General features: G+C 39.7%; 1 protein-coding gene across 4 annotated transcripts in view; it reads right to left on the reverse strand.

The window, feature by feature from the left end:
* The window catches only part of KCNAB1 (potassium voltage-gated channel subfamily A regulatory beta subunit 1), a 490010-nt gene that overhangs the window by 115418 nt on the left and 349800 nt on the right, over positions 1–24792 (reverse strand). For all 4 annotated transcript variants that reach the window (XR_010729157.1, XM_066258332.1, XM_066258333.1 and 1 more), the window contains exon 3: positions 6730–6767. Coding sequence is in view for 3 of the 4 variants with exons in the window: in XM_066258332.1 (XP_066114429.1) it covers positions 6730–6767 (38 nt within the window). In the remaining variant the exon portion in view is untranslated. The remainder of the gene's footprint in view (positions 1–6729; positions 6768–24792) is intronic.

Consider the following 24792-nt stretch of genomic DNA (forward strand, 5'->3'; position numbering starts at 1 on the left):
TCGAAGTTGTACCAAGCATATTTTCTGATCATAAAGCCTTGAAACTAGAATTCAACTGCAAAAAAGAGAAATTATTGTGTTTGTCTTATAATATTATCCTTGTGCTCTGTCACATGATATACCAGTGGATTATTATTGGGAAACATACATAACAAATCTTATATAGAAAGAAAGACATTTTAAGATAAGATGGAGAGTCCTAAATGTAGAATTGAACTAAATGATTACTGAGATGCTTCCCAACCACAGCATTTGAAGAACTCAACTTAGAATAATGAAATCACTGAACTAAGTCAGGAGACCAGATTTTGGTCTTGCATGTACAACATACTGGATAAATATTGGGCAAGTCATTTGATCTCTCTGTATTTCAGTTTCTTCATCTGCAAAATGAGGATGAGTCTGTTTGGCTCTCTCATGGAGCCCAGGGGCCCTGAGAAAGCTCACCCTCCTTTCTTTTCCTGGAGATATGATTCTAATTGAGGCCTAGAACGCCTCTAAGTTCCTTCCTACCTGAGAATAAAGTTTATACACAAAGGAACACAGAGCCAAAACAATCACTAGGAAACGGAGTAGGGGCCGCTGATTGACTCAATCCTGAAACTTGTTCTAGGTCTACACTTCTAGTGTTAAAGTCAAAATAATTTTAGTTCCTTATTGGGTAAGCCAATTTGAGTTAGGTTTATTGTTCCCTGCAATTGAAGGAACCCTACCTATCTTACTGATGAGAAAATATAAGTAGAACTCTGAAAATTAAGTACTATAACAGGGGTCGGGAACCTATGGCTTGTGAGCCAGATGTGGCTCTATTGATGGTTGCATCTGGCTCGCAGACAAATCTTTAATAAAAAAAATAATAACATTAAAAATATAAAACACTCTCATGTATTACAATCCATTCATTTCCTACCACTCATGTTCATGGTTGCAGGTGGCTGGAGCCAATCACAGCTATCCTCTGGGACAACACCAAATTTTTATTGGATAATGCATAACGTACATGGGTCATTGTGAGGTCAGGAAGTAAACCTCCCTCCTTTTAATCAAGTAGTCAGCTAGCTAATTGCAGAAACCCTTTTGACAAAGAAGATGGCTAGAAGAAAAAAGGATGAGGAGTATTGTACTTTACAGCAGGAATGGACAGAGGAATTTGCCTTTGTGGAGAGAGCAGGTTCTGCAGTGTGTAATATGCAATGATGAAATTGCATTGATGAAATGGTCAAATATAAAGCAGCACTTCGACACACACCATACTACATTTGTATCAAAATATCCAGTGGGGGACAGCAAGAAGAAAGCATGTCAAGAGCTACTGTGCAGAGTGCAAGCTAGTCAGCAGTAACTCCGTCTATGGACCCAACAAGGTGACTGAAATTTGGCTAGCTTTGCTGGTGCTTTAGCAATTGTGAGAAATGGAAAGCCATTCACAGATAGGGAGTATGCCAAAACATTCATGCTTGATGTTGCCAATGAACTTTTTGGATAAAGACAAGGTAATCACACAAATAAAAGACATGCCTCTGTCAGCAAGAACTGTTCATGATCGTACCATCATGATGGCAAATCAAATTGAGGCAAATCAAAATGAAGGACATAAATGCAGCACCATTCTTTTCTCTCGCTTTGGATGAGTCAACAGACGTAAACCATTTATCCCAGTTCAGAGTGATTGCAAGGTATGCTGTCGGTGACACACTACGTGAGGAAAGTCTTGCTGTTTTGCCTATGAAAGAGACAACAAGAGGGGAGGATTTATTCAAGTCTTTCACTGAGTTCGCTAAAGAAAAAAAATCTACCAATGGATAAACTTATTTCGGTGTTTACTGATGGTGCTCCATGCATAGTAGGGAAAAATAGGATTCATAGCACTTCTTCATGAAGATGAGAAGACATCCATCCTAAGTTTTCACTGCATCCTACATCAGGAGGCGCTTTGTTCTCAGATGTGTGGCGAGCAGCTTGGTGAGGTGATGTCGCTGGTCATTCAGGTGGTCAACTTTATTGTTGCCCGAGCTTTAAATGATCGCCAGTTTAAAACACTGCTGAAGTTGGGAATAATTGTCCTGGTCTGCTTTTGCCCAGCAATGTGCATTGGTTATCAAGAGGGAAGGTGCTCAGCTATTTTGTGGCTTGTCTGAGTGAAATCTGGACTTTTCTTAAAATGAAAAATGTTGAGCATCCTGACTTAGCTAACACTGAGTGGCTCCTGAAGTTCTACTATCTTGTGGACATGACTGAACAACTGAACCAGCTCAATGTGAAAATGCAAGGTGTTGGAAATACAGTCTTATCCCTTCAACAAGCAGTGTTTGCATTTGAAAGCAAGCTGGAACTCTTCATCACCAACATTGAAACAGGTCATTTACTACACTTTGAAAAACTGGGAGAGTTTAAAGATGCATGCACAGCAAGTGACCCTGCTCAACATCTTGATCTCCAGCAGCTAGCGGGCTCCACATCTAATCTGCAATCATTCAAAGCATGCTTTGGAGAATTTCATGAGTGCACTTATCTTTTTAAGTTCATCTCCCATCCATATGGGTGTGCAGTAGACAGCGCCGACCTGAGTTACATCCCCAGTGTCTCCGTCAGAGATTTTGAGCTACAAGCTGCTGACCTGAAGGCCTCAGACATGTGGGTGAATAAGTTCAAGTCACTGAATAAGATTTGGAAAGACTTGCACGACAGCAAGCAGAGTTGGCAAGCAAACACAAGTGGGCAGAACTGAAAAAACTTCAACCCGTGGACAGGCCGATTGTCAAAACTTGGAACATGCTTCCCGTCACATACCACACACTGCAGCATGTGAGTAATGCTATACTGACATGTTTGGCTCTATGTATGCATGTGAGCAGTCTTTCTCACATCTAAAGAACGTTAAGACCAACCTACGATCACGTTTAATGGATGGAAGTCTCAACACCTACATGAAGCTTAGCCTCACCACGTATCACCCAGACTACAAAGCCATCAGCAAAACCATGCAGCACCAGAAGTTGCATTAATGGTAAGAAGTACCTTATTCATCACTGGTTAGCAACAGCATAACAACATTATTAAAAAGAATTCAGAGACTTATTGTACTTTAAAAGTGTTGGTCTTACATAAAATGCACACATTTACTTGTATTTAGTGTTAAACATATTATATGGCTCTCACAGAATTACATTTTAAAATATGTGGTGTTCATGGCTCTCTCAGCCAAAAAGATTCCTGACCCCTGTGCTATAAGATGATAATATACTCTTACCTGTACTCAAAAATATTATTCTTATGAGTAACATCTGTTTTGATTTTATAATCAAGACAAATCATCTTTGGAAGGCACCTCACAAAGTTATCTAGTTTTAAGTTTGAATCCTTTTGATAATATCCCTGTTAAGTGGCTATTCAATACATAGTTAAACTCTCCTAGTCATGTGTGTCACCCAGGGCAGCACTAGTGATTGCATCACCCAGCATGCTACCATGTGGTCACCTCAGGATCCCATGGTTGTATTTGCTTTGTGCTGAGCTCATCTGCAGCCAGAGAGAAAGTAGGAAAATTTGGGGAAGTGAATTTGTTGTTATTGGCTTGTGTTTTTTGCCACATGCATTTTCAACCACTGGTGTGACTGGTCTTCCTGTGTCTTCTGTCCTTCTCCATCCTGGCATTCTCTCTGCAAGACCTGGCAGGAAGCCACAGCTTTCTCTGGAAGGACACTATTTATTTGTCTGACCTGTATCTTAGGTGAGAGCTGCTCCAGCCACTCATGACAACTTTAATGTACACCTCTTAGAACTGTAATTTTGAAATGATTCCTTTCAGAGGCCAGCCTTTCACACTCTGACCTGGGCAAGCAGGACTCACTGCAGCAGAGTGGCAGGTACCATAGTGGGCAGAGTAAAGATAAAGGGGAAACTGACATGCTGACAGTTTGCCCCTTTGCTCCGAAAGGGAAGATATTTTTGTTTTTTCCCTTCTAAGCACCATCAGGCAGTAGAAGGTTATGCAAATGCTGGATACAGTGGATTATTAACTGTAGACCTCCTTTCCTACTTGTCACCTATTTTGTATATATGTTCGTGGTCATCGCTTTGCTATCTGTGGACTTGCCCTGTGCCGGCTCTGCATACCTAACCTGATGCCAGTCAGAGGGCCTGGTAGCAGACCCTCTGCAGATCTTACTGCAGAATGAAGGACTTATCCCTCAGCTGATGAAATCCTGGCCATTAAGCTATCAGTTCTCTGTGAAAACTGCACTTGGCTAAAGAGATAGTCATCCTACCCCAACATCAGAGCTGCTTCCCATGGCAGCCTCTGTCCCATAACTGGCTATACAAGGGATAGAAATGCTCAGTCCTTTTGCCCCAATTTGGGGCAATTCTGCATGGCCACCTCAGCTTTGGAGCTCCCCATGGAGTCAGCGAATTCATTGTTGAGACTGCATTAAGGCTCAATTACACTGATGCCCACTTCTGTTTCCTTCCTTGCCATGGGTTGATTCTGAGATCACTTCTTAATACTGTTGTGCATGCTAATCTCCATCTCAGCATCTGCTTATCAAGAAATCCCCTGGGCCCCCGCCGGTTGGCTCAGCGGTAGAGCGTCAGCCTGGCGTGCGGGGGACCCGGGTTCCATTCCCAGCCAGGGCACACAGGAGAGGCGCCCATCTGCTTCTCCACCCCTCCCCCTCTCCTTCCTCTCTGTCTCTCTCTTCCCCTCCCGCAGCCAAGGCTCCATTGGAGCAAAGATGGCCCGGGCGCTGGGGATGGCTCCTTGGCCTCTGCCCCAGGCGCTAGAGTGGCTCTGGTCGCGGCAAAGCGACGCCCCCTGGTGGGCAGAGCATCGCCCCCTGGTGGGCGTGCCAGGTGGATCCCGGTCGGGCGCATGCAGGAGTCTGTCTGACTGTCTCTCCCCATTTCCAGCTTCAGAAAAATACAAAAAAAAAAAAAAAAAGAAAAGAAATCCCTTGTGTGACAAGCTCTCCATGGTGACCTATGCTCAATATTGGAGACAGATAAAAATATGTGGATAAGACTCCTTCCCCTGGATCTATTAAATAATGCTATGACCTTAGAAGATGTGGGAAAGCACCCAGATCCCCCAAGCTTCTGCTTAAGAATAATAATAAGAACTACCTTTACAAAGGGTTTGTTCTGAGCCAGGCACCAGGCTCAGCACTTTAAGATACTTCATTTCATTAATCTCGCCTGCCGGTGGTCCTGTTGAGGAGGGGCTGTCATCTGCATTTCACTGCTCTCACAGTTGTTAGTAGATTTAAGTGTTAGAAAATCTAGTTAGTTAGTGACAGAAGGTGCTGAATCCCATGAGTGTGTCTACTCAGATACACCACTCCTGACTCCTCAGTGGGGCTGTAGGCAGGCAAGGAGAGATTGCCAGTTTATCTCACTCATGTCATGAAGGGATTTCTTTCTGTAAAATTTTATTTTCTAATTACAGTTTACAGTCAATATTATTCTGTATTAGCTTCAGGTGTCTGGCATAGTGGTTAGACAATCACATACTTTATGAACTGTTTCCCCAATATTTCCAGTCCCTGCCTGGTACCCTACATAGTTCTTCCAATATTATGGACTATATTCCCTTTGCTGTACTTTATATACCCCCATGACTATTTTGTAACTACAAATTTGTACTTCTTAATCCTTTCACCCTTTTTACCCAGTCCCCTAACCACCTTCCCTCCAGCAACCATCATTCTGTTCTTAGTATCTATGGGTCTGTTTCAATTTTATTATTATTATTTTGTTCTTTAGCTTCCATATATGAGTGAAGTCATCTGGTATTTTTCTTTAGAGCATAATATCCTCTAAGTTCATCCATGCTGTAAGAAATGGTAAGATTTCACATGAAGATATTTTTTAAATACAATGTTAAGAGTATCACCTTGATAGGCACTGTTTTGAATGCGTAAATGAAAATTTAAAGGAAGTTTATGCTAAATATAATTATTACAGCTGCCACTTATTGAATGTCTGCTACCTATTAATCAAAGGTTATAAAATGACTGATAGGCATAATATGGTTAATTCTTTCTACAGACCCTTAAAGTCTACTCTACTGTCCTGTATTACAGGGAAGAAACTGAGACTCGGAGTGATTGGATTAATTTGCCCAAGCTAGGGTGACCAACTGTCCTAGTTTACCCCATGCCAAAATGAGAAAGTCTGTGCAAATTGGGACTGGTTTGGTCACCCTAGTCCTTGGTTGGCAAATTGCGGCCCATGAGCTACATGCGGCTCTTTGGCCCCTTGAGTGTGGCTTGTCCACAAAATACCATATGCGGGCGCTACCTCGAAAAGGAATGTACCTACTTATATAGTTTAAGTTTAAAAATTTGGCATCAAAAGAAATTTCAATTGTTGTACTGTTGATATTTGGCTCTGTTGACTAATGGGCTTGCCGACCACTGCCCTAGGTGGAGCTAAAATAAACAACAGCAATAAAATATTTCTATAAAGTGACTAATATTCATCCCAAACTTGTTTTTTCTCTAACTACCAAGCTTGCACATATAATACATTGATGGTCTTTAGGTTTAATAGTCTAACTGTGAAAAATATAAGAAGCAAGATAAAATTGAAGATGATCTTTGAGTCAATCTTAACCGTTTCCCGTGATTAAAACATTCTTGTAAGAAGCCAGCCTTTCAGGAAGAAGACTCTACTGTACAGCTCTCTCTTCATTTTCATAGATCAGCATAATAAAAGACAAAAGTAACTTACCTCATCTGAAATTTGACCTCCAAATGTCACCCATGTTCCTAGAAAAGAAATAAGTATTTGCACATTACTTATACTCATTTTCCTAATATTTTGTATAATGAAAGGAAGCACTTTTTCTTACAACACGACTATTTCAATAGGCTGTTCATGAAGACTCTGGAGGAGGGGCACTTGGGGGCTGAAGTCCAGCCTGTCCTTCTCCTCTCACTAAATCGTCCAGTGGGGTCCGCACTCCCTGGGAGGAAAGGATGACCTTTCTTTATTCATAGGCACCATAAATGCTAAGTGCAGCCCAGTTTTACACAATGCTTTCTTTTCTGATAGGGGACTGTGAATGCTAGTGTGCAAGAAGATGGTGTTACCTGCCTATTCTGGATACACACCCATTCTTGCTCTCACTTAGCTAAAGAGTCACCCGTTCTGAGAGTGAAGGTACACTCTTGGCCTTAGGTTACAGTCCTTTCCTTGTTTGTCTCCAACAATTGCCTCTGTTTTGTATGCCCTATTACCTTTCAAAAGGAACCCTCTCAGATGTCTTTTCAGTCCCCACTTTCAAGACCCAGAAGGTGATACTTAATGATTTTCTCTGTTGTGAGCTGCCACTCTGGAACAGAAATCTCCATTGGTTTTGGGCTGGAGTGAGGATTGGGAAGGCAAAGGGAAGAGGCACAGCCAGCAGCCAGGTCTGCCTTTGGAAAGCATGTGGGAAGCAGACACTGCATGGACTCTTGCCACTCCAGTCTGTAATTACTTCATTCATCCCTCTCTCCTTGATCCATTTTTTTGAGCCCTAATTACATGCCAGGCAAAAGCATTGCACCTAGGTGTTAGGAACAATGGGGTGATTGATCCAGTTTCTTTCTACCACAGTTCACAATACTACCATAGAGGCAACACAAGGCAGTACAGGAGGAAGTTCTCTACCTAGACTGGAGAAATGTGGCATTCAGGAAAGACTTCCTAGAAGGGGTGACACTTTGGCTGAATTGCAAAGGAGGTAACTGAGCAAAAAAGAAAGGCACAGGTACTCAGGTACAGGTGAGAGGCAAGGAGGTAGAAAAGTTTAGAGTTGCTGATCGTGCCACTGGGCCACGATAGGAAACATGATGCAGGGAAAGGGGGTGTCTGGAGCAAGAGCAGCTAGGTCACAGTTCATATCAGAAACACTTCTGGCAACACATTCCATAATAAGTCGTGGCAACTATTTATGGGACACCTTCCAAATGCCAAAAGTACACTGAGAAATTTACATACTTTCATCACTAATCATTTTGACAAAGTTATAAGGGAATTTTGTTATTTCTATTTTCAAATGAGGAATCTAACATCAACCAACCAACAGTGAAATACTCAGGAGTCCTCTTGCAAGCCTAACTTCAAGAAGGTCTCCTTTCTACTGCTTCTCACTGTCTCTAGAATAGTTCTGGATTATTTATGGCACTTAAATCGCATACTCCATAGGATGTTCATGTAATTGTACCTTTCCTCTTAGTCCCCAGACACTAAAACAAAGGTGGGCTAGAAATCATTTGACTCTTATGCTCTATACCCTCAGAGGTTGCTGACAGGCAGTCCATAGGTTAAGCTCACTTGCAGACTTGTTAGAACAATATTGACACTCTTACTATTTTAATAGATTTTGAATGTTATCAACATTAAAGTAATTAGAGTTTTTTTTCCTTAAAATGCTTGATTTCCATCTTCTGTTAACAACAGAAGGTTGGTGTCCCCACAAAGCAGACATACCTGAACCTGAGGGGCAATGTCCTCTGTGGAAGAGACCCCTCCACAGTTAGTCAAGGTCCTCACACATTGCTTTGTATTGCCAACACTGAAATCAAATGAGTCATTATTTCTTACCATGTGTTTATTGCTATTTTTATTGTAAAATTAAGAGAAAAATAAAGTACATCCCTTAAAAACAGAGTTGAAGATTTAAAAAAAATGTACTTTTTTTTGGGGGGGGTGTGGATGTGAAGAACATAAAAACAAATACTATTCACACAGAAAATGACAACTTAAGACATCATAATAAAACCAGCCAGGACAGGTGTACAGAAAAGACATGTGCTGAGAAGCCTAATGAACTGGAGAAATGCCTGTGTTTGCATTTGATTAAAAGTAAAATAAGTGATCTCCTGTGAAATGCAGTTCTCTGTTTAGTGAAAAAATTACTGGGGCATCAAAATCCTTTTTATAGACAATCTATATAAATAAAAATGTAAATGTTCATTTGTTCAAAATCTTAAATCTCCGAAAGTTCTTCACTGATTGCTTTGAAATTTTGACACAACTTTGCATTCAAATACATGCATTTTTATGTATTTACTATTATATAGATGTCACACCTGTGACAAGTAAAAACATGCTTTTTTTGAAAAACAGTGCCATCTGTTGGACGTAAAAGCAACACATGCTATACTAAATATTTTACAATTCCATTTTAATGTTATGGGAGAAATATAAATCACACATGGCTGAAGATATTTTCCGTCGGATACACAAGGAAAATTCAAATCTGAACATAGATTTCACAGCAGAAATCTACAACAAAGCATTGATAATGATTGAAGATTTGTGCTTAGAAGTCACGAACAAAGTTCTCAATCAATTGGGACTGCCATCACCGAATTGATCTGCTGCTGCTTCGTTCAATGTGGAATTGCATCGTGAACAAAATTACAACACAGTGATCTTTTGTCATATGTGCAATCAAATATTCCTAAGCTAACACTTGAGCAAAAAGGCATTTACGATCAAATAATGCAAACTGTCAATAAAGGGGTTGGAGAAATCTTAGATGCACCAGGAGGAACTGGGAAAACGTTCCTAATTAGATTGATTCTGGCAGCAATTTGATTCCAAAATGACATAGCCTTAGCTCTTATGTCTTCCCAAATAGCTGCAACATTGCTACCACGTGGAAAAACTGCTCATTCTGCTTTGAAATTGCCATTGAACATGCAATTCATTGAAACTCCCACATGCAACATTTCCAAAGCATCTGGCATGGGAAAAGTATTGCAGAAATGCAAACTTATTGTTTGGGATGAATGCACAATGGCACACACACAAAAAAATTGCTTGAGGCTCAATCGATAATTGCAAGATTTGCGTGGAAAATCACACCATTTGAGAATGCATTAATATTGTGTGCAGGAGATTTCAGGCAAATATTACCTGTGATTCCTCGATCAACACCAGCAGATGAAATAAATGCTTGCCTGAAATACTCTGGTTTGTGGTGACACGTAAAGACATTAAAAGTAACTACAAATATGAATGTCCAGCTCAAAACAATTGATCAGCTCAGTTGCTGGAAATTGGGAATGGAAAGGTGCCAGTTGATCTGACCTCAGGATGAATTTCATTGCCTCATTACTTCTGCAATTTAGTGACGTCAAAAGAAGAATAGGTTGAAAAAGTATTCCCTAATATTCAAACCAATTATAGGAATCATGACTGGCTGAGTGAACAAGCTATTCTTGCGGCTAAGAACAAAGACGTCTATGAACTTAACAATATTATTCAGTCTAACATTCAAAGCGAGGCAGTCACATACAAGTCCGTGGACACTTGTATGTGACGTTGTGGAAACAGATGAAGCAGTTAATTATCTAACAGAATTTTTGAATTCACTTGATCTGCCAGGGATGCCACTGCACATACTGCAATTGAAAATCAGCGTGCCAATTATCATGTTGCGAAATATCAACAAGCCAAAGCTTTGCAATAGCACGTGGCTTGCAGTAAAAAAATTAATGAGCAACATTGCAGAAGCAACAATCTTGACAGGACCTTTCAAAGGTGAAGATGTCCTCATTCCTCTCATTCCTATGATTCCAATGGATATGCCATTTCAATTTAAGAGATTGGCATTCCCAATTCCACTGGCATTTGCCATCACCATCTATAAAGCTCAGGGCCAATCTTTAGAGTTGTGCAGTTTAGATCTAGACACGGATTGCTTCTCACATGGACAATTATATGTTGCGTGTTCTAGAGTTGGCAAACCAGACAATCTCTATATCTGCAGAGACAATGGAACAACCAGAAATATTGTATACCCACAAGCATTGTGAAATTAAACATTAGAAACGTGCACTTTCTCTTTTCTTTCTTTTCCATCTAACCAGACTGAGCTACAGCAATGAGTGGCTGAGTACAGCTAGTGATTTTATAAAAATTTCTCTTTTGAATGCAGCAGAAATTATGTGTCCAGAGAGTAAACAAGCATTTGCAAATTTTAGTCTAACCAGAAACACTGTAGCTCAGCATGTTAAAAATATGTATGGTTGAAAACTTTCAGGACAAGTTAAATTATTGTTGGCATTTTCTATTGCAGCAAAAGAGAACACAGATATAAATAATAGCACACTGCTAGCTATGTTAATTTGTGATGTTTTGAGAAGTTTGGAGGGGGTCAAAGACCTTTTGAGCAAGAAGTCCTGCAAGGGAAAGCATCAGGAAATATTTTGTGATGAGGAAGGTCTTAGACCAGTGGGTGTAGAACATACTGTTTCAAGTTATGTGTTGACTGCAGATAGGGCTCTCACAAAGATGTAAGAGGTCACAAGGGCTCTTTAATAAAAAGTTTGACTGTATCTGCAATTGGTTGTAGTAGTCCATAAGGATCAACAATATTTGTACCTTTTCATAGTAGTATGTACCTTAATATTTCTTGTTCTAATAAAGTTAAGAATGCTATGGTCAGTAAGATTGGGACAATTATTAGTAAAAGGTTAATCAAGAGCATATTTGTTAGAGAAAAGAGTTGAATCCCTGAGAATATCAGTCAATTATTATTCAGTGTCAATTATTGCTTGATATTGGACCTGTCAAGCAACAGATTCCTAGATGGCAGTATTTTGTAGGGGCACTGAACACTGAAGTATATAAGTCCATTAATTTTCTCATTCATCAGAAGTTTTTTGGAGCTAAAAAGCTAAAATGAGACAAGTCATGAATTCAATAATTAATACCATGAATTGGCCACTCTTCTCTATCTTGGAGCAGAATCCAATCAGTGCCTTCTTGATGAATTTGCTGTCTTACTTGTACTGAGATGAAGAAGATTTTTTAAAAAACTGTTCGTGTCATCAGAGTGAGTAGTCTTATCTCTACCTAGCAGCAAAGACTGGCTCAAAATTCCAAGTTTCTTGCTAACATTACAACTCATCTCCACCTTTTGAATATTTTCCTATAGGGGCATTCACAAGTATTTGTATAAATATCTCATTTGGTTCCCTTAGTCCTGACAAAAGAGAGTTCTGGGGAAATTCATTTGTTAAAGAATAATTTGTGGTTTGTTAATGTGATTGTCAAAACCCTCTTTGACAATTTTCTTAATCATTTTTCTGCCTCTAATGAGAGCATATCTTTTTGAGACCTAGGATGGCATATGATTATTTCACTGTGAAATCTCAAATTAGTAAGATCTTATTTAGAAGATAATTTTACTAAACTATTTGTTATTTCTAACCTTTTAAAAGCAGAAGGAGTATTAAGAGAACTTCGGATTATTATCTATCTTCTGATGAAACTCCTTCATGCACCAAGAAATATATGCATTGAAACCCTCTGTTTGAGTCCCTGTCACATTCCTACCATGGCACAGAAAAATAATAGACAAAATGGAAAAGGAAAAGAAAAGAAAAACTGCCTGCACGCTTGTGGGCACTCGCGCGCGCGCGCGCGCGCACACACACACACACACACAAACACACCTATCTTGGTTACTTACATTGTTGGTAGTTTACTTCTTGCCATTCATTCAGGAAACATGCTTATCATTTAAATGACCCCCTTCCTCAAGTATAAACTCTTTATACATTTAGATGTAATGTTTGTTCATGTAGGCTACCTCCCTGGCCCTTTAACATCTTATGTAGTGCAGTTATCAAACCAGGAAATTAACATTGTATAGTATTAGTAACTAAACTACAGAACTTTTCCAAGTTTCACTGTCTTCTTTTCTGTTCCAGGATCCTATGCAGAACCCAATGCTACATTTCATGTTCATATCTCCTTAGTCTCCCCTCTGATCTGTGATAGTTCCTCATCTTTTGTCTTTTGTGACCTTGACACTTCTGAAAAGTACAGATCAAGTAGTACTTTGTAGAATGTCCCTCAATTTAGGTTTGAATAAAGTTGTAGATTTGATGACATCCTTTTCTATATAAAAGTTTGACTTGCTTACAGTTTGAATTTTTTTTAAATAAGTATCAGGAAGAATATATACTGCTCACAAACATTAGGGGATATTTCAAAATGAATACTCCAGTACTTTCAGTTTTTTGTGTAGCGCATTTTCATCAAAGAAATAAAAGTTGGTTTTGCATCTCGTTTGCGTAATCCAACAACTTTATTTGACTTCTCATTTACTTTTCTGATGTTCTTATTTAATAAAAAAAAATCAAGTGCTTCTTTTTTTTATTGCTTCATATTCATTTTGAAATATCCCCTAATTTCTGTGAGCAGCAAAATTCTATTGCGTGCATATAAATGCAGTTGTAATACTTATTATACTTCAGTTATCTTGTCTTCATTTTTTCATTCAGCTAGTATCTGAGTCTACCATGTGCCGGGCATTGTACTGAAATGATCAGGATACAACAGTGAGAAAAGCTTGTAATTATTCTCCTTTCATGGAGAGGATTTATGGGGAAAAACAAAAAAAGGGAAAAAAAAGGAAAAGAAGTTAAATATATAGTGTTTATAAATGTTAATTTTAAAAATCAATATAATATGAATATAAAATACATAATGTTTATTAGTGAGTGCTAAAGGGAGTCATTTTTATAAGGATAGGGTATCTGAAACGTCAAGGGGTGGGTGCTGAGATTTTGGTAGGCTGTTCAGGTAAGGTTCACAAAGAAAGACGCACTGGAGAAAAGACCCGAAGAAAGTGAAGGAGGTTGCCATGCTGCTTTCTTGAGGAATGACGCTCCAGGGTGTGTGTGGTGGAAACATATGTAGAGGAGGGCCTGCTTGCTTAGAATGCTCAAGAAAAACAAGAAGGCTAGTGAGGCTAGAGAAGAGAAGGTGAGGTACCAGCGGTCATGGGGAACAGGTCATGTGAGATCAGGTCAATGAATGAAAGGACCTTGGAGAGGCCAATGAGGAGTTTTGAATAGAGAAGTGATGCCATCTGACACTCCTTGAATAGGACCACATGCTGGGTGTTGAGGATACACCTCCAGGGCTGAGGCTGAAGCACCAGCAGCAATTAGGAGGCTGTTGTGATGATCCAGGCGAGATGTGACAGTGGTTTGGTCCAAGGTGATGGTAGTGAGGATTGTGACAAGTGCTTGAATTTTTGATAGATTTTGAAAGAGATGCAATAGAATTTGCTGATTAAAAGAATGTAGGATGTGAGAGAGGTGAGACTTCAAGAACAAACATCAAGGTCAGAGCAAGGGAGAGAATAGAGAACCAGTTCAACCCATTTCACTATGGATTTACCTATTATAATTTTTGCAAATATAGCACATGTCAATTCCAGGTGAATGCAGTCAAGGTTGACTAAATGATTGAGAACTATTTAATCTAGAGATGTTTAGAGTTATTTATTATAATATGTTATATCATTGAAGAATTTTAAGATTAGAAAATCAAACCCCAGATCTCACTGAACTTAGATAACACACTGGGCAAAATTAACATGTTCACTATCTCATTTGAATGGAATTATTTCTAGAGAGAGGAAGAGCTCAAGGGGGAGCAGACCCTGAAATTGAGCAAAAAGGAAAAAACAGTCTGTAAACCCAGGACCAGTGTTGATTTGGAGGGGCACCAAACTGTTGGCCAGTGTCTGAGACGAGGGCCAGGGCAATACCCTGTGTGCACTCTCCCCTCTGAGCTATGGGTGGAGACTTCTGAGAACATAACCCTGCCCATGCCCTCATGTCCAAATCCTACTCATTCTTCAGGACCTAGAACTTCAGCCTCAGAGTCTAGTGGTGCTGGACACAGTGCCTTAACACTTTCTCTGGCGAGTCAAAATGAGTATTTTAGGTCTCTGTTCTATTAACTCTGTGACCCTGAGAAAGTCATGATTTCTCATTTTCCTGATTTCTAGTGTCCTCATACACAAAATTAAGGACCTTAAGCTTTCTCTTATTTCATGATTCTGGGGTTGAACTTTTTTCTCTTCTGCTACCATGTTGAACAAGCTGCTATTACTACACTGACCACATTGTATTGTAACTACATAATTTATTTTTGCAAATGACTTTCCCATTGGACTGTATCTGTCCTGAGGACAGGGACCAAGTTTAGTCTGAATTTTTTATTCTAGCCACTGAAATGGAGCCTGTACATAGTAGGTGCTTAATAATAATTTGTTGAACCAGTAAATAAAACATTTTTAAGAGCAAGAGGATTCTGGCTCTAGTGAGACAGCATCTCTGACATGAGAGTGTGTGCAGCATAGTTGGTTTTATCTTTTCTTTTATTTTAAGTGAGAGGAGGGGAGATAGAGTGACAGACTCCTCATGTACCCTGACTGGGATCCACCCAACCCTTGTTTAGGGTTCTGCCCATCTGGGGCCATGCTCACAACCAATCTATTTTTATTGCCTGTGGCAGAGGCTCCACAGAGCCATCATCAGTACCTGGGGCCAATACGCCCAAACCAATTGAGCCAGGTCTGCGGGAGATGAAGAGAGAGAAACAGAGAGAGAAGGGAGAAGGGGATGGATGGAGAAGCAGATGGTCACTTCTCCTGTGTGCCCTGACTGGGAATTGAACCTGGGACTTTCACACGCCAGTCAATGTTTTATAGCTGAGCAAACCAGCCAGGGCCATGGTTGGTTTTCAGTTCTGGCTGCACATTTGGATTTCCTGCAGAGTTTCAGTAATTCTGCTGACCTCATTACTCACCAAACCAGTTCAATCAGACTCTCTGGAAACAAGACTCTGACATCAGATTTTTTAAAAGATCCTCAGATAAATCTAATTGCAGCTGGCCTGAGGACCACATTTCTAAACTCTTCTCATACTGATATTTGAGTCTCTTACCCTTTTCTTTATACCCTGGTTGCCTTTCTCAATATTTTTCTCAGCTGTTACTACCATTCCCATTTTTCAGAGGTTAAGTGACTTGCTCAACGTTCAAGTACCTGGTAAGCAGTGAAGTTGGAGCTGGGATTTAAATCCAAACAGACTTATTCCAGAGTCCCTCTCATCCCCTAACCAACTTTGCACACTTAATGACAGGATGGTGTGGAGCCAGCACTGTTCTTTCAATACAATACATAAGTTGAACAGGTACCTTAATGTTCATATTAATGCAGGATCCAAATCAAACAGACAGGAAGCAGATACCAAGAAACCTGGCCTGAGGGGAAGTCTCAGATGACGGGCTTGGGCTGTACAGAGAGGTGACAGAGGTAAAGAATTGGCTTCTTGCCCTTAGTGTTCTCTACCAATTGAAGAGCATGAAATGGATCTATCTGTCTGCTGGAGAGGCAGTAGAGTGAGAGGCTGCCCACGTAGGGGAGGTCAGGTAACACTGAACTGGAATTCTGACTCCATCACTCACTAGCCCAGGGAGGAAGTTGAATGTGGGAAAAACAGCTGTGTTAGGCTTACTTGCTGGTTTACCAGCTGCAAACACTTTGCCTGATTACTGCATGAGCACAGGGCAGCACCACGTGTGTATGGCCTGTATAAGGCTGCAGGTGCTTGCCTTTAGAGGTGATTTTCCCAGATTGCTCTCCCGCCACTGTGAAGTACAGTTTTCCTGAGCCCTTGCCCTTCACTGTGAAAGGCAAGTTTTCCTTTGTTGACTTGCTTGCCTGTCTTTGCAAACCTCCAATAAACAGGTATGGCCTAATGCTTTCCTGCTCTGCAGTTCCTCTACCATCTGCTTAAATTCAATGCCAACCTGCCTGGCCTCAACCACAGGCATTACAGTGAATAATATATAATAATAACTACACTAGTCTACAGGGTTGCTAGAAGGATTCAGTGAAATTTGGTAGGTGTGTAACAGTGTCTGACACACATGAGCATTAATTTCCAGTTTCAGATCAATGGTTTCTACATCTCAGTGTGCATTAACGATCTTCTAGGAGCCCCACTCTGTGATTCTGGTTCTGTAGATGTGAGGTAGAATGCAAGAATTTTTATATTTAACAAGCATCCCAAGTGATTGGGAGATAAAATACTGTTCTGAACAACCTAATTGTGGCCACTACAGATGAACTGGATGTGGATCTATGTCTGGGCAAGTGGGAGACAGCTCAAGGCTCTTTTACAAATGGTACAGACAACACATTCTTCCTTGGTCTGGTTTGCATCTGTCGATGTTTTCCACAAAGCCTGGCCCTTCTTTTAGGATTCAGGCAGCAGCCTGGTCTTTCATTTTTGGCTTCTAGTGTATTGCTAATGAGCATCTGGCCTGAATTAACAAATGTGATAACAGCTTAGCATTTTAACTTTCATTACCTTTTCTTGCAAGTACCAACAGTACTTCAATACCTCTCAAATTTCAGGGGATTAAGGGGTGCCTTCACACCTGTACTTTATAAAAGGACTTGAAATCACAATGTAACTTGGCAAGGAAGTGCTGAGGGCCATGTGCAATCAAAGCGGGCACTCAGGCAGGTGAAGGGTACATAGTATTCCCATTGGCAGGCAACTTGGCATTGTCTGAAGAATGCTACACATTTTACAGATTAGAAAGTAAGTGGTAGAGAAGAACTTTCAACAGCTCGTTAGAAGTAGGGTCTCCAAGGCCATGGTCTCTCCCAGCCTCATGCTACTTTTTGGTAGTGATGCCTCCACCCCTCCCCACCCCCTTGAGCCAAATAGTGTAACTCAGTGTTTGCCCTAAGTGCTTGTAACAATATCCTGCTTGCTTGAGTCTTCCCATGTTCTTCCCTTTGCCACATGCTGCCCCACTGAACGTTTATTCTGATAAGCTTCACATCTATTTCTGTCCCCAAACTGTCCCTTCCATGGATGAAGAATGGCATACACTCACCCCCAATCCTCTGGACCATGTCCCTGTTCCCAGAGTCTCCCAATTCAACTGGAGGACAGATTTTAGTTTGTTTTCCTGGGAGACTTCATGCACAGCCATCCTGGACATTAGGCTCTCAAACTCTTAAGAACCCCAGAGCCAGGGCTAAGAGCTGGACCATCGTGAGATGTACCTGTCATTGAAGGAATCTGGGGCAGAGTGAACCAGCAGTCAAGGCAATGGCCAAAGAGAGCCTGGTCTTAGAATAGGCAAGGCTGGGCTAGAGCTGGTTAGGTGAGTCTCCCATAAAAACCAGAGAAGAGTTGGACCCTGCCCTTCTTTTTTCCCCTGACCTTCTTCTAATGCCTGTGTGGAGGCTTGAGATTTTAAGAGTTAAGTGGCTGGAACTGACATCAGGTTCTTCATGATCCTTGTAGAGAATGTACAAATATTTAATACTGTTTTTCCCTTCTTTGATTTAAGGCTTTATGTACTTACGTGCCAAGGGATGCTGCCAGCTCTATTTTGTTTTAAGATTTGTTTCAGGGAAAATCTTCCTGGAATCATTTAGGATGAAGGATAGGGAGGAGTTCAGAACAGGTAGATTTGTGCTATTATAATGCAGAATTGTGGGGTTGGATATTCCTCTACAGAGGTTATTGTGAGCATAGGATAGGAATGAAAATTTAATGCCCTAAATCTTTCCCCAGAAAACAAATTTTTCTTCACTCCTTACATTTAGACACTAGAATTAATAATACATAGTTATTTAAATCCATGGCTTAAGCTCCTTAAATTTCCTTATGTAGGTGTGACTCCTGAATTGATATTTTTAGCAACTTGTACCTTTTGTGAAAATTTAAAATGAAATAGAGCCAAGAAATTCTTAGATGAATATTTCTTCTCACTGTTTTTTGATTTTATGCCCACAATATTAAAATTAATATTATTACTTTTATAATAAGAAACAAAGGGGTTTTTTTTTTTTTTTTTGGTATTTTTCTGAAGCTGGAAATGGAGAGAGACAGTCAGACAGACTCCCACATGTGCCCGACCAGGATCCACCCGGCATGCCCACCAGGGGGCGACGCTCTGCCCACCAGGGGGCGATGCTCTGCCCTTCTGGGGCGTTGCTCTGTTGAGACCAGAGCCACTCCAGCACCTGGGGCAGAGGTCAAGGAGCCATCCCCAGCGCCCGGGCCATCTTTGCTCCAATGGAGCCTCGCTGCGGGAGGGGAAAAGAGAGAGAGGAATGAGAGGGGGAGGGGTGGAGAAGCAAACGGGCGCTTCTCCTGTGTGCCCTGGCCGGGAATCGAACCCAGGACCTCTGCACGCCAGGCCGATGCTCTACCACTGAGCCAACCAGCCAGGGCCGAAACAAAGGGTTTTTTAAAATTAGTGTTTTGCTCTAAGTTTCTTGGTCAAAATTCCTCATATTTTTTATTGATATTTACATGCTGAAAAATATTTCTTACAATGATATTTCCAGAGCCCTTACAACAAGCATGCTCCAATTAATGTGACTGATTTATTTTGTTCTTCGAAAAAACTCATATATGAAATGTACACATAGATGAAATAACAGTGTTAGAGCAAAACCTGACACCTGCTATAAGACACAAGGGCTAAGTGACTATTTCTGGATTTTTTCTTAAACAAATTCAAATATTTTCAGTATCTTCTGCTAAACCTGGGATCTATTATTGATATTGGAGTTTTCTTATTGCTGTTTCTTTCTGTAAACTCCTGGCATAGAGCCTGGACCATAATATATGCTCAAATATATGGTTTTATTTCCTTTTTGGATTTATCTCTTGTCTTTCCACAGTAAGTTACTATGAGTAAGAACTCTCTGGAAAGACACAGATATCAAAAAGTTTAAAAGTCAACATAACCTCTTTACACTTTTGTTTATCTCTGAAAAGCTCACGTCAAATCTTTATCTTTGTGCAGGGATGTATTTTGTGATGGTTCAGTGAGTTATTCTTCCCAAACAGTAATAATTTTGAATAACTCTGATGGATTTGTATGTAAAAAACACAGTGTATACTCACAGGATTATCAAAATATGCAAGGAAATATATTTTTATTCCATGGTGAGTCAAAGAAAGTTTTGGTGACAACAAAATAATATACTGTAAAAAAGAATAAAACATTTTACAATAGTCTTTTAAAACTCTCCTCTTAGGCTATAAGTTTAGTTTTATGATGCTTATAATATTAAATGCCACTAATAATTCAAAATAAGAATACAAAATGGGTCACATACTTTTTGAAATGTAGAGAAATTAAAACTGAGAAACTATAGAAGGAACAATTTAGGAAAAAACCTAAAGATTTATAAAGTTCCCAAATTAACCCAGTTTTCTTGCAGATTTATAAATTTAAATCCATCTCTGTAAAATCAGAGATTAGCTTATTTGTGCCTGATGGATACCAACTGTTAATTATTTTTTTTCTTCTTTTTAATCTACAATGTCCTTTTCCTAATGGAAAATTTATAGCTGTATCAAACAGATAGGGTAGGTTTGCATCTCCCATAGAACGATGCATGAAATTTTTTTAAATGAACTGACTTTCTGTTTCTAACTATGAGACAGAGACCTTTTCTCTTCAGTAATTATATGTGGAAATTTATCATGTTAAAGAAGAAAATGGAGCAATCTTAAATCATGAAACCATATTGATATATCTATAATCTTAGAAGATTCCACTTAATTAAAACCCTACATAGAATCATTCTCCTTTGAAATTATATTTTATACTATACTGAAAAACTAATTATGGCATGGGAGAAGCCCAGAACAGCTCCTGGCAGCCTAATCTGGACACTGCTGTTCCCAGCCAGGCTTTGGCTTTGAGGACTTAGCAGTATAGCCACATAGTCCTGATTTTACAAGGATGGAATGAAATTTCCTATCACACTGTATGAAAAGTTAGCCAGAAATTTAGGTAACCAGAGAATCAAAGAATATAAAAGTTAGATTTCTATGTCAACAATATATTGGATTGTTTTGAAACATAGAAGATAGGCCTTTATAAGACATTTTCTTAACTACTAAAATCTTGGGATAATCTCTGTATCCTCAGAGGCTATATAAAAGCTGGCACATAGGAAAGGCTTATTAAGTGTTTCATAAAATGACTGAATTCAAGAACAGCAGAGAATCATTTGCATAGAAGGAATGTTCATTAAACTCTTTTATTACCTGCTGATCTTTTCATTAATTTATTGCTTGGAAATAAGTTAATCTGAATGAATACATCTGTGGCCTTTATTTGAGTTACTGGTCTGGGTATCTACCAGCAACCACATCAACGTACACAATGAGAGAATATTCCAGAGGAGGATGGCTGGGAAATTGACATGGTTCCAGGAAGTCATTATGGTAGAGTAACACTTGCATTTGTTAAAGCAGTAATAGCATCTTGTTACTCCTTCTGCTAGCACTAGGGGCCTTGGTTTCAGGAAACAAGGGACAGTGTTCCCAGAAGAGCAAGATATTCTCCTGGTGACACTCTATCTTTGATCATTTTGTAATTTAGGGACCACTTATTACAAAGAATTAGAACTTTCTGTAAACTAGGAAAGGATATGCCACCAAAAGATCTGGTGTGCACCACACCTCATGGCTCCTGGAGGTTGAGTGGAAATGTTAGCCAATGCTGCACCAGAATGGGGATTGTCTTGTTCATCACTGTCCCTCCATCATCCAGAACAGAGCTCTCAGTTTTGCAGGTAAACTATCTCTCAGGTTCTAGGCAATGCATTCTAAAAGTATTTCTCTTATTTTTCAACAACCCTGAAGCGTAGGCATTTGCATTTTCTTTTGGACACACCTGACACTGAGTATGTCCCTAGATAAGTAGATTCATCTTTAAGATCTCTAAAATGGGTAGTGATACCCACTCCAGTATTGTTGTGAGAACTGCATGAAATGATGATGATGCCAGTCAACAACTTTTGTGAATTTATATTATGCCAGGCATAGTGCTACACACTTTATAAGCATTATCTCATTTAAAATTCACCAGAATTCTGTGATTTGAGTTTACTTTCTGGGAGTAGCTGAACTGAGACATGAGCCCAGTAAGTGTGATTCTACAACCATAATCTTAGTGATTTTAATGGTCTATGTCATGTCTAGAACAGTACTAAATACATAATAGGTACTCCCTAAATGTTACTTTCCTTCTTATAGTTCAAAGAGATAATATTTGAAGCAGTAGAAATTCCATAGGAAGAAAAATGACTTTTCCAGAGACCACAGTGAAAGCCAGAGTCAACATTAGACTGCATCAGTTCTAACGATAGACTCATGTTAGCAAAGCACAGGAAAATTTTTTATTTATTACGATTGTTCTGAAGTGATACACAGAGAGTAATAAATAGACTAAAACATTTAAAAATGCTGCAAGATTCTAAATTTTAATTTTAATTGGAAACCAAAGCTAAATGAAAAACAAAGTACTCCTGGGCACTTGCTTCTTTCCCTAGGCATCAAAGATGGCATCCTCCTGGTCACTGGCTGTGTCTACATACCTGGGAAGCACAATCTCTTGAGTGCTCAAAGCTTCCATGGTAGACTGAGCCATCTTAGGAGCAAGTTAACTCAGGTGGAAATCTGGGAAGCAGAGTTTGGAGCTCCTTGTCCAGGCCAGCAATCCTCAGCTCTGACCCAATTAGTATGACCACCTAGGAGCTAATGCCCTGTCCCACCCAAGATTCTGGTTTCATTAGTCCAAGGAAGAGCCCAGGCACAGGTATTTTTTAAAAACTACTCATATGATAATTATGGTAGCCAGAGCTGGAAATTGGTCTAGGCAGTAGTTAAAGCATTGCTGGAATGGACTCGATCCCTCTACAAGTTCTCAGAATGATGAGAAGCTCAGAGTGATAAGAAGAAAGACATCAAGTTCAGGGCCAAACATTGAAAAACAATTAAGCAAAGAAGATTGAACACGGCTTTGCCCAAACTGGAAATTGCAATGTCTTGTAGGGTCTTTAGCCCTGACCAAATATAGAGTTACAGACTATTCTTTCAATATTCTCTCTTTGGTGCTTTGCCCTTCATTCTATTAGTATATTAAACTTCTGCAAAAACCCCAGTGGCAGTACATGTCCGTAGTAAAAATATCTTGGTGGACATAAAAAAAAAGTATAGAACAAAAGAGAGCATCAGCAACCTTGTTTTCTGGGACAAGATGATAAGGGCCACCAATCCTGACAGAATAGGGTACAAGTGAGACACTTCAATTTTATGGGGTCCGGGGGGACTTCTCCCACTGGTGCCATGTAGAATGATTAATCCAACCTGGGAGTTTAAAAGCTTAACAGTACATATTTTATTAACTTGAGACAGCTTATGATTTTCCACTAACAGGTTTTCATGTCTATGGCACCCAAACAGAAATGCAAAATTCATTCCACAGACAAATATAATGTAATTTTTATTTTCTGTGTCATTATTTTTCTCTCTTTGCATCAGTCATTGAGGATCTGCTATCTCCCTCATATTGCTTGGGTGGGTCAATTAGAGGAGTGACACAACAGCCACCAATTCATCTGAATAAAATGCCAACCCTTCTTAAAATTACACTGGCAAAGAAATTACATACATTTAGTACACCCTGGATATTGTAAACTCCCAAGTATAAACCACTAAAAAATGTTTGTAAGGCAAATGATGACTATTAGATGGAATAGTAAATAATGTTGATGGAGTGGAAATAGAAGACCACAAGATGCCATAAAAAATAAACTTGCACACAAGAAAACTTAGGTGGAGGTGGGCCACATTCATATTCCAAATATATATATTAAAGATCTGGCCATTAACTCTCAAGGGCTATAATCTCTCACTTTGACCGATCTTGTGCAATTACCTTCCTCACATGCCTTGCCCCCTAACTCTGTACCTTCTTACAGTCCATCTAGTCTCTGTCTTCAATTTCTTCCATAACCAGAAAGGTTAAGATGGCTGGATAACGTAGGTCACCATTTAGAAGATTCTCTTGCCCTATTCTCAACTCTACTGGTTCACTCTTTCTTCATTGCATCTGACTGATAAAAATTCACACCTGGGTGGATTTGACTGCCTGTGCTCATCACCTATAACCAAGACACAGAGCTGTACTGAAAGAAATCACCAATGTCTGAGACCCATGCACTGTAAATTCTTGGTTTATACTAACTGCACATAGAACCTGCTAGTCTTGTTTTCTACTCATTTTCTTCCGCTTGCTGGATTTCAAAATTGCCCTATTTTTCTCATCCTCAGATCCCACCTCCTCATCCTTCACTGTCAGCAGATAATTGCACCTCCTGCTTCACAGAGGAATTCAGCAAAGAACACAAAAGCAAACAAACTATAACCCCTGCACTTCCTTCTACCAAATCTACCAGGCTCCCCATAGCAGGTAAGAGTGATGTCCTACCCATTTCCCCAAGGGTGTCCAACTGCTGGAGAGCTCTTCTGGTATGCAAACACTCCTGCTAACCTTCTGGTGGGTGTGCCCTGGCTTCAGAAGTAAGGAAACATAAACTAGGACAACACCCATCTTTTCTTCCTGTTTTCCTACTGCTGTGGAAGCGGGTCCCTTCTATTAAAGATCCATTTCTCCACTGATAACTGGGTCCTATTTTCTCCTTCTCAGGACCTCACCCCATCAATTACCACTTCTCATTACTGTATCTTTTCTTTGTCTGGTTCTACTTTGTTTATTTAATATTAATTTTATGCCCCCATTTCAATTCCTCTTTGTTCATACTTGTCTGGTTTGTATTTGCCAATTGCTTTATTTCCCATTTATCTCTGTCCTTTTTCTTAAAAATACATATCTAGGAACTAGCACTTTTATTTTCACCCAATTCTAAAACTTTGTAATTTATTCATTTGGAGCTTATATTAGATATTTTTTCCTCAACTTTTATTTCATGTTTTTAGAACATTTTATTTTGTGTTTCCTTTACCTGTCTTTAATTTGGTCAAGCCTCACCTACCTCACAGCCCCCGCATGTCTTCTGTCTGAAGAGACTGTCTCTGAATGTTCAGGGTATGATATGCTGGGCTCATAGTTAGTGGGCAATTAAC

This window comes from Saccopteryx bilineata, chromosome 2 (assembly GCF_036850765.1).
Source record: "Saccopteryx bilineata isolate mSacBil1 chromosome 2, mSacBil1_pri_phased_curated, whole genome shotgun sequence".
Classification (NCBI taxonomy): Eukaryota; Metazoa; Chordata; class Mammalia; order Chiroptera; family Emballonuridae; genus Saccopteryx; species Saccopteryx bilineata.